Raw genomic sequence first — 10,503 nt, forward strand, 5'->3', positions numbered from 1 at the left:
CTGCTATTGCTGCTGCTGCTGCTGCTATTACAGCTGCTGTGGCCGTTGCAGTTGCTGCGGAAGTTTCTGCAGTTGCCGCTGCAGCCAACTCTCCTGCTGCTGCTGCTGCTGCTTCAATGGTTCTTGTGTCTGCTGCTTTTGGGATTGCTGCTGCCGCTGCTGCTGCTGCAGTGGTGCTTGCTTCTGCTGCTGTAGAGGCTGCTGCTGATGATGATGCTGCTGCTGCCGGGGTTGCTGCTGCTGCAGCTCTCGTTGCTGAGCCGTTGCTGCTGCAGCAGTTTCACTACTTCGCTCACCACTTTCCTCCCACACCTCCTTACCGTGCACTCCTTGCTGCTCAGAGCTGCTGCTGCTGCTGCTGCTGCTGCTGCTGCTATTGCTGCTGCTGCTGCTGCTGCTTCAGGGCCCAAAGCCGCAGACTCGCGTGGTGCTGCAGAAGGCCCTGCGCGCGGGGCTGCGTGCTGTTGTGGCCATCAACAAAGTTGACAGGCCCACCGCTAAGCCAGAGTCAGTTGCTGCTGCTGCTGCTGCTGCTGCTGCTGCTGCTGCTGTTGCTGCTGCTGCTGCTGCTGCTGCTGCTGCGCACTTCTCTGAGGCGGCTGCAGTGAGCGCTGGCAATGCTGCTGCGGGTGTTGCTGCTGCATCTGCAGCCTGTAGGCGCAGCGAACTTGCTGCTGCTACTGCTGCTCTTGCTGCTGCTACTGCTGCTTTTGCTGCTGCTGCTGCTGCTGCTGCTGCAGCTGATTGTTTCAGGTTCTGGCGTTGCCGGTTCTTGTGTTGCGGCTGCTGCCCACTCTCTGTGGAATACAGGGCGTGCTTTTGCTGCTGCTGCTGCTGCTGCTGCTGCTGCTGCTGCTGCTGCGCTGCAGGGAGGTGGCGGCTCGCGTTTTTGATCTTTTTCTGCAGCTCGATGCGTCTGATGAGCAAGCAGATTTTGAGGTCACCTGCTGCTGCTGCTGCTGCTGCTGCTGCTGCTGCTGCTGCTGCTGTTTCTTTCTTGTTCCTGTCTCATTTTGTCTGTTTCCCTTTTTTCCTCGTCTTTCGTTCAGTCTGTGCTTCGTTTTGTTTTATTTTTACTTTTATTTGGATCAATTTGATGAATTACAGTTCTCTTTGAGTCATTTTGACCCACTTGCTGCTGCTGCTGCTGCTGCTGCTGCTGCTGCTGCTGCTGCTGCTGCTGCTGCTGCTGCTTCAGGTCATTTACACCTCCGCCCTTAACCGCTGCAGCGGCCCCTCACCTGCTGCTTTGGGGGCCTCTATGGGGCCCCTAGTGGAGGCCCTTTTCAGGCTGCCGCTGCCGCACCCCCCCGCAGCAGCAGCAGCAGCAACAACAGCAGCAGCAGCAACAACAGCAGCAGCAGCAGCAGCAGCAGCAAGTCTGCAGCTGCAGGTGGCCCACGTGGGCGAAGACGCCTTCAAAGGCAGAATGGCCCTCGGCAAACTCCAGGCGGGGGCCCTCGTCCCGGGGGCCCCCATAGGCATTGTGAGAGCAGCAGCAATCCACGAGGCCCCCAAAAAAGGTCTGCTGCTGCTGCTGCTGCTGCTGCTGCTGCTGCTGCTGCTGCTGCTGGATTGGCTACTGCTGCCTTTGCTGCTGCTGCTGGATTGGCTGCTGCTGCCGTTGCTGTTGCTGGCGTTGCTGCCGCTAGATTTGCTGTCTTTGGATTTGCTGCTGCTGGATTTGCTGCTGCTGGGTTTGCTGCATCTGCATGCAGCTGCTGGTGGATTTGCTGCTGCTGAGTTTGCTGCTGCTGGTCCTTCTGGCTTAATAGCTGCTGAACAGAGAATAGCAGCAGTTCAAATTTGCTGCTGCTGCTGCTGCTGCTGCTGCTGCTGGGAGCTACCTGCTGCGGCTGCCGCTATGGACGGGCTGCGTCTACTTGTGCTGCATTTGGTGCTACTGTTATTGCTGCTGCTGCTGCCGTTGTCTTGCTGCTGCTGCTGCTGCTGCTGCTGCTGCTGCTGCTGCTGCTGCTGCAGCTGTATTCACTGCTGTCTATCGCTACGAAGGCCTAGAGCTGGTGCCTGTAGATCAGGCGCTGCTGCTGCAGCAGCAGCAGCAGCAGCAAAAGGGGGCCCCGGGGCCCCTCAATGGGGAGCTAGTGGTTGTGGGGGGCCTCTCGCAAGATGTCAGGGTGGGCGATTCGCTTGTTGACCTCGCAGTAAGTTGCTGCTGCTGCTGCTGCTGCTGCTGCTGCTGCTGCTGCTGCTGCTGCTGCTGAGGTTGCAGATATGTTGCACCAGTTTTGCAGCAAGAGGAGAAACTGCATTTGCGGCTGCTGCTGTTGCTGCTGCTGCTACGCGGACGTCTGCTGACGGTGCCGCTGTTGCTGCTGCTGCTGTTGCTGCTGCTGCTGCTGCTAATGCCGTGGCTTCTGCTCCCGCTGCTGCGGTTGTTGCTGCCGCGGCTGCAGCAGATGCTGCTGCTCGTGCTGCCGCCGGTATAAGAGCTGCTGCTGTTGCTGCAGCTGGCGACGCAACGTTTGCTGCTGCTGCTTGTGCTGCTGCTGCTGCTGCACTGGAGGCGCAACGGCTGCTGCTGTTGCTGCTGCTGTTGCTGCAGTGGCGGCTCAACGGTTGCTGCTGCTGCTACTGCGTCTGCCGACGCTGCACCATTAAAAGCACCCGTGCTGCTGCCGTTGCTGCTGCTGCCGTTGCTGCTGCTGCTGCTGCTGCTGCTGCTGCTGCAGTGCCCGCGGCCTTCGACTGGCATAAAAGCTGAGTCTCCAACAGTGTCTGTTTTGCTGCTGCCAAACTCTTCTCCTCTCGCGGGGAAAGACAGCGCAGTTCCCACAACAATTTTGAGTTTGCGAGACAGGCTGCGGGCTATCATCAGAAAGTGCCAAACCCTAAACCCTAAACCCTAAACCCTAAACCCCAGAGCGTGGCCTCGAGCATCCGACGCCGCCGCTGCTGCTGCTGCTGCTGCTGTGCTGCTGCTGCTGCGTCGTGGCTGCTGCCGCTGCCGCGTGGGTGTGGCCCTCCGTCGTGGCGGCCGCGAGTGCGGGGCTTTCGGACTTAGGGTTTAGGGTTTAGGGTTTAGGGTTTAGGGTTTAGGGTTTGCGCGCAGCGACGTGTCCGCAAAAGTGGCTGTGGGGCCCGGGGGCCTCTGCCTCAGCGGGAGGGGGCCCCTCCATTTGGCGGTTTTGATTGAAAGCCTCAGAAGGCAGGGACTGGAGATGGCTGTTGCTGCTCCTGATATTTTGCCCCAGTACACAAACCCTAAACCCTAAACCCTAAACCCTAATTTGAGGTCTAATTCTGGGGCCTCGTTCACACGGATGTACTCACCCAATACACAAACCCTAAAGGCTAAGTCCGAGGGGCCTCGAAATGGCTGTTGCTGCTCCTGATATTTTGCCCCAGTACACAAACCCTAAACCCTAAACCCTAAACCCTAAACCCTAAACCCTTGGGGACTTGAAGCGGCAGTGGCGGCCTTCGATATGCTGACCCGTAACACAAACCCTAAACCCTAATTGTAGACCCTGGCCGCCCCAGATATACTCCTCCAGCCACCCAAACCCTAAACCCTAAACCCTCGGGGACTTGGAATGGCGGTGGCCAATTAGCCAGTGCACTGGAAACCCTAAACCCTAATTGCTCTAAACCCTAAGCTTCCAACCCAAATCTCCAAACCCTAAGCAGAAGTTTCAGGGTTTAGGGTTTAAGGTTTCGGGTTTAGGGTTTGTGGCTTAGGGTCTGGGGTTTAGGGTTTGGGGTTTAGGGTTTAGGGTTTAGGGTTTAGGGTTTAGGGTTTGGGGTTTAGGTGGGACGGCGAGCAGTGGCTGGAGCCCTACGAAGACTTCGAGCTGACAATTCCCTCGGACTCTCTTGGCCCCGTTTTGAGGGAAATTCAAAACAGGTTTTTAATTTATTTTTAATTTTAATTTTTAATTTTTATTTTATTTATTTTAATTTCTTTTTTGTTATTTCTTTTCTTTTTTTGACTTTATTATTTCTTTTTTGCCTCCTTTTGACTTTCTGTTTCTTTCTTTCCCTGCTGCTGCTGTGCTGCGAGTTTGCGTGTGCCAGTATTGCTGCTGCAGCAAGTAGTCAGGCCCAGCAGCAGCAGCAGCTGCTGCTGCTGCTGCTGCTGCTGTGGCAGCGACTGCCAGCATTTGGCTAGTTGTTAGCTAGCTGTCCGGTGCTAGCTAGCTGCACGCTAGCTGTTGACTAGCTGCTGGCTAGCTGCTGACTGCTAGGTAGCTGCTGGCTAGCTATTAGCTAGCTGCTGGCTAGCTGTGAGCTAGCTGCTGGCTAGCTGTTAGCTAGCTGCTGGCTAGCTGCTGGCTAGCTGTGTGTGTTTGTGTCAGGCGCGGGACGGTGACGGAGTTGGTCGCCAACGACTCCGTCTCGAGCGACAGCAGCAGCAGCAGCAGCAGCAGCAGCAGCAGCAGCAGCAGCAGCAGCAGCAGCACTTTGTTTTTTCGAGTTGCGACTCGCTTTTCTTTTGGACTTAAAGCAGCAATTATGGAGGCCTCAAAAGGCACTGCGCTGCTGCACTCTTCTCCCGCGGGTCTGTACCCTTTGGTAGAGGGGGCCCCCTTGCCCCGGGGGGCCCGGGGCCCCCCTCCTGCTGCAGCAGCAGCAGCAGCAGCAGCAGCAGCAGGCGCGGAGGAGGCGGACGAGGAGCGGGAGAAAGAGCTGCTGCTGGAGCAGCAGCAGCAGCAGCAGCAGCAGCAGCGGATCCCCAAGGAGGGCGAGAAGCAGCAAAAGTCTTCAAAGTCTTTTTCAAATGTCAAAAAGAAAGTCGAAAGTGGAGAAAAACAAGAAAGACAAAAAGGCTTCTTAGTTGCTGTTGAGGCAGGCGCTGCCACTCTCAAGGGCATTATGCATGCGCAGGTGATCTGCTGCTTTCTATTTATTTGTTTTATTTTTGTTTTTATTTTTATTTTTATTTATTTTTTATTTTTAAATCAATTTCCACTTTTTTGAAAACTATTCTTCTGGGGTGGAAGTACACCACAGTGCCCTTCTGTGCATGCGCTTTGCTCCCTGCTGTGCATGCATGCGCAACAACTAGCTAGCTAGCTAGCTAGCTAGCTAGCTAGCTGGTTCGCAGCTAGCTGCCTGGCACTGTGAGGCTTCCAAAGAGCTGCCTCGAGCGGTTCTTCGCAGCATGCAGCCCATGCGCAGTTCTGCTGCTGCTGCTGCTGCTGCTGCTGCTGCTGCTGCTGCTGCTGCTGCTGCTGCTGCTGCTGCTGCTGCTTCTGCTGCTGCAGGAGAGAGGACAGGTGTTTGTGTCACCTGGCGATGAGGTCTACGCGGGGATGCTTGTGGGACTTCACAAGAGGCCAAATGATTTGCCCGTAAGACTCAACCCAAGGGGGCCCCCAGGGGCCCCCGGGGGGCCCCCACGGGGGCCCCTGGGGGCCCCCTGGGGGTTCTCTGGGCACCCCTGGGCTCCTCGGGGGGCCCCCGGGGGGCTAGCTAGCTAGCTATCTAGCTAGGTAACCAAGCCCCTATCTAGCTAGCCATCTATCTAGCTAGCCAGCTAGCTGAACAGGCAGGTAGCTAGCTAGCTAGCTAGCCAACTAGTTAGCTAGCTAGCTAGCTAACTAGCTAGCTAGCCAACTAGTTAGCTAGCTAGCTAGCTAACTAGTTGGCTAGCCAGCTAGCTGGACAGGCAATTAGCTAGCTAGCTGGCTAGCTAGCTGTTGGCTGGGTGTTTGGGGCGCAGGTGAATATCTGCAAAGCCAAAAAGCTCACAAATATGAGGGCCCCCACAAAGACCATCACAGAGGGCCTCGTGCCTCCCCTGAAAATTAACTTAGACCTTGCGCTGGACCTCATCGGGGTACGCACTTTGCTGCTGCTGCTGCTGCTGCTGCTGCTGCTGCTGTTGCTGCTGCTGCTGCTGCTGTTGCTGCAAGAGCTGCAGCTGCTTCTCTTGGTGCAGCTGTTTTGCTGTTTTTGCTGCTGTTGGTGCTGCTGTTGCGGCCGCGCTCCTGCTGCCGCGTGCGCAGCAACTGCTGCAGTAGTCTTGTGTCTGTGCTGCTGCTGCTGCTGCTGCTGCTGCTGCTGCTGCAGCCGGGAGAGGTTGTCGAAGTGACCCCAAAGAATATTCGCCTTGCCCTGCGCTCTGCCTTACGGTCTTGAGAGCCTGCTGCTGCTGCTGCTGCTGCGAAGCAGCAGCAGCAGCAGCAGCTTCTGCCCTGCAGCCCCAGCTGCTGCCGCTGCTGCTGCTGCTGCTGCTGCTGCTCCTGGACTCCCCCTACTTGCTTTTATGCTTCTACGTTCCGCAGCCCTGCGGCGCTAGCAGCAGCAGTAGCAGCAGCAGCAGCAGCAGCAGGAGTAGCAGCAGCAGCAGCAGCAGCTCGCACAACGGCCTAGCTAGCCATAGCCGGTGAGCTAGCCAAAACCGACCAGCTAGCTAGCCAACAAGGGCCCCTTCCTGGGGGCCCCTGTGGGGCCCCCTGGAGCCCCACAAGACCAACAAATGGCAGCAAGTTGCCCTAAAGGGGCCCCTAGGCTTCGAGGGCCTGTGGGGCCCCCCACCTAGGGGGCTTACCAGGGCTGGGGGGCCCCCTCAAAGACCCCTTGGGGGCCCCTTGGGGGCCCCTTGGGGGCCCTTTGAGGCCCCTAGAGGGTAACTTGGGGGTCTGTTGGGGGCCCGTCTGTTGGGGGCCCCTAGAGGTCGTTGGGGGCCCCTAGAGGGCCTTCGGGGCCCCTAGAGGGACCCTTGGGGGCCCCTAGAAGGCGCCTTGGGGGCCCCCACAGGGCTTTTTGGGGCCGCTAGAGGGCACTTTGAAAGCCCCTAGAGGGCCAGCCTCTTGGGGGCCCCAAGGGGCCCCTAGAGGGCCCCTTGGGGGCCCCTCGAGGGCCCCTTGGGGGCCCTTCGAGGGCCCCTTTGGGGCCCCTTTTCTGACGTTGGCCCCGAGTGGCTGCTGCAGTATGCAGCAGCAAAGGCACTGTGTCAATTTGACTTGCTGCATGCAAAGAGAGCACTTTTGGGGGCCCCTATACTAACAACTGCGCCACTGGTACAGTTGGGGGGCCCCCCAGGCACCTAAGGGGCCCCCCTAATTACCGAGGGGGCCCCCTGAGCACCTGGGGGCCCCCCTTGGGCCCCCCTGCAGCACTTGGGGGGCCCCCCTTGCTGCGGGGGCCCCCTAAGTGCTGCGGCGGGGCCCCACGAAGCAGCAGCACGAGTGCAGCAACTTGTTTTAGAAATTGAGGCATTTGGTTTAAAAAAAAACAAACTCGTCTCTTTTGCAAGTATCACTTTTGCTGCTGCTGCTGCTGCTGCTGCTGCAGCAGCAGCCTGTGTCTGCCAGTGCTGTGGAAGGGCTGCTGCTGCTGCAGCTCCCGAAGTCGGGGTTTGCATGCATTAAGTTTCTGTTTGAGATGCGCGGCTGCCGCCGGAATGTCGTAGTGCCTTGCTGCCAGCAGCTGCCGCTGCTGCTGCTGCTGCTGCTGCTGCTGCTGCTGCTGCGGGGCTCCCGGGTGTACGTACACCTCGGGCGCATGCAAACAGAACCTGTCGAACTCGCTGTCCATCAAAGTCAAAGTGTTAAACCCCAAGGCGCTCCACACGCGGTGACGCAGAGCCACTTCTCCCATTTGCAGGCCGCTGCCCTGCAGCAGCAGCAGCAGCAGCAGCAGCAGCAGCAGCAGCGGCAGCAGCAGCAGCAGCAGCGGCAGCAGCAGCAGCAGCAGCAGCAGCAGCGATGAAAGCAGGAGCATCAGGCCCAGCGGCGAAGAGCGGCTCAAGCAGGTACACAAGCAAACAGAAACCTCACATATGCGGGCTGCAGCAGCAGCAGCAGCAGCAGCAGCAGCAGCAAACGCTGCAGTAGGAGCAGCACACGAGGGCAGCAGCAGCAGCAACAGCAGCAGCAGTAGCAGCACCCTCATGAGCAGCACAGCAACAACACAAGCACCAGCATCGACAGCACCACATGCGCGGCATCGACAGCAGCAGCAGCAGCAGCGGCAGCAGCAGCAGCAGCAGCAGCAGCAGCAGCAGCAAGTTACCAAGTGTATAGGAGAAGTCTTGAGGGGCTCTAAAATTAGGTTGAGGGAGTTGATGAGAAATGGCGCAGTGTATAGACAGGTGGGCACAGCAGCAGCAAAATCGATGCCTAAGTGCTGCAGCAGCAAACGGTAGGGGGGCCCGCGCTGCTGCTGCTGCTCCTCGCGCGCTGCTGCTGCCTTCCAGGACTCGTGCTGCTGCCACGCTGCTGCAGCACGCCGCCACTGCTGCTGCTGCTGCAGCGGCAGCAGCGGAACCTCCAGCGCATGCAGCCCCAAAACGCATGCAGCCATTAGGGCCTCATAATAATGCACAGCAGGGGGGCCCCCCCGCAGCACGCGGGGGGCCCTGCAGCACAGAAAGCCCAGCAGCAGGGGTCAGCAAGTCAAGAGTTTGCTGCTGCTGCTGCTGCTGCTGCAACAGCAGCAGCAGCGACAGCAGCAGCAGCACTCCTGCGACGCGCAGTGCTGCAGCAGAGGCCAACAGCTCCAGCAACAACGCGCAGCCAAACTCGCAACAATAGCAACACTACGATATGGCAGCAGCAGCAGCAGCAGCAACAGCAGCAGCAGCAGCAGCAGCAACGCTGGCGAAAAGCAACAGCACATGGCTTGAAGCAGGAGCAGGAGCAGCAGCAGCAGCAGCAGCAGCAGCAGCGGAAGCGCTGACTGACGCTGCAGCAAGAGCTGTCCAGATGTGCTTCTCCTTGACGTGCTGCGCTGCAGCAGCCCAGGCAACAGCAGCAGCAGCAGCAGCATCCAGCAGCAAAAGAGTCTCCGGCAAATTCAGCAGAGACAGCGCAGCTTCGCAGGGCCAGCCAGCCACAGAAAGAGACACAACGCACTCCACTGCCTGCGAGCAGCAGCAGCAGCAGCAGCAGCAGCAGCAGCGTGGGGAGCAGCAACAAGGCTAGCAGCAGCAGCGGCAGGAGCGGCGGCAGTGGCAGCAGCAGCAGCAGCAGCAGCAGCAGCGATAGCAGCAAAAGCTACGCACAAGCACACGCACTAGAGTGAGAATGCCACGGGAGCAGCAGCAGCAGCACAGCAGCAGCAGCACAGCAGCAGCAGCAGCAACAGCAGCACAGTATCTACGAGCTGCAGCACATGGAGCAGCGCCAAATGCCCTGGCAGTGGTAATAGGCTATTTTGTTGCCGCTGCTGCTGCTGCTGCTGCAGCACCCTGCAGCAGCCTACGCAGAAACAGCAGCAGCAGCAGCAGCAGCAGCAGCAGCAACAAGTACCCCTTCGATGGAAATGGAGTTGCTGCGGAGTGCATCGCACAGGGCGGAGTGCAGCTGCTGCAGCACAGCGCTGCTGCTGCTGTTGCTGCTGCAGCAGGCAACAGCAAGAAGCGGCAGCAACCGGCCCCCCAACGAAGCCCCTTTCCGCAGAAGACGCTGCAGCAGAACAGCAGCAGCAGCAGCAACACTACACCAGCAGCAGCAGCAGCAGTAGCAGCACTACACCAGCAGCAACAGCAGCAGCGGCGAGAAGCCAGCAGCAGCAGCAGCGGGCTGCAGCAGCAAGAGCCGCTAGCAGCAGCAAGCAGCCACGAAGCACCAGCAGCTAGAATTTGCTTCTTCTAGGGTTTAGAAATTAGGGTTTAGGGTTTACTTCTTCTAAAGACCGCAGCAAGGGCCTAGCAGCAACACATCTTTCGTTGTACAGCAGCAGCAGCGAGAGCTGCTGCTGCTGCTGCAGCGACCCCACAGCTGGCTGCAGCAATTCAGAAAGCCTCAGCAGTTCTTCTGCACTCATATGCCCTGCGGCAGCAGCAGCAGCAGCAGCAGCAGCAGCACAGCGCCCAAAAGCCCTGCAGCAAACTTTGCAGCTGCTGCAGCAGCAGCACCAGCAAATCTGGCAGCAGCAGCAACAGGAGAAAAGGAGAAGCAGCGCAGCAAATAGCCACAGCGACTGAGACAGCAGCAGCAGCAGCTTCTGCTGCAAAGCACAGCAGCTAGGAGAACAGCAGCAGCAGCAGCAGCAGCAACCACAGCAGCAAGGAGAGCAGCAGCAGCAGCAACAGCAGCACCTGCCAAGGCAACCGTTGCTTCGGCAAGAGCTTGGGGATGCAGTTTTGCTGCTGCTGCAATCAAGTTGTCTTTTGCTGCTGCTGCTGCTGCACTGCGCGGCGGCAGGCCCCCAGCAGCAGAACTAACGTCGGCAACAACTGAACAGCACGCACCACAACTTGCTGCTCGTGTTGCTGCTGCTGCTGCTGCTGCTGCTGCTGCTGCTGCTGCTGCTGCTGTTGCTGCTGCTGCTGTTGTTACTGCTGCTCCTGTGAGCCCAGCGCCCCAACCACAGGCTAACAGTGCCCAAAGTACTATCAGCTAGCTAGCAGCTAGCCAAGTGCTGCAGCTCTTACGGGAGTCTGGAAGCTGCTGAAAGGAAACGTCAATTCGACTCAGCAAGACGCCCAGCAAGTCGCGGGCCTCTGAGCAGCAGCAGCAGCAGCAGCAGCAGCAGCAGCAGCAGCAGCAGCAGCAGCAGCAGCAGCAGCAGCAGCAGCAGCAGCAGCAG

General features: G+C 58.7%; 2 protein-coding genes across 2 annotated transcripts in view; both read left to right on the plus strand.

The window, feature by feature from the left end:
* Positions 1-1,117, plus strand: part of ENH_00083760 (GTP-binding protein TypA, putative) — a gene marked incomplete at both ends in the record, with an annotated part of 2,583 nt that extends 1,466 nt beyond the window's left edge. The window contains 2 exons of the mRNA XM_013577903.1: positions 404-629; positions 870-1,117. Of these exons, the coding sequence (XP_013433357.1) occupies positions 404-629; positions 870-1,117 (474 nt within the window). The remainder of the gene's footprint in view (positions 1-403; positions 630-869) is intronic.
* Positions 1,118-8,996: 7,879 nt separating this feature from the next.
* On the plus strand, positions 8,997-9,566 carry ENH_00083770 (hypothetical protein; the record flags this gene model as incomplete). Its single annotated transcript, XM_013577904.1, has 1 exon — positions 8,997-9,566. One exon carries the CDS (start codon positions 8,997-8,999, stop codon positions 9,564-9,566), a length of 570 nt encoding a protein of 189 aa, XP_013433358.1.
* Positions 9,567-10,503: the final 937 nt, after the last annotated feature.

This window comes from Eimeria necatrix, genomic scaffold (genome assembly GCF_000499385.1).
Source record: "Eimeria necatrix Houghton genomic scaffold, Enh_scaff946, whole genome shotgun sequence".
Classification (NCBI taxonomy): domain Eukaryota; phylum Apicomplexa; class Conoidasida; order Eucoccidiorida; family Eimeriidae; genus Eimeria; species Eimeria necatrix.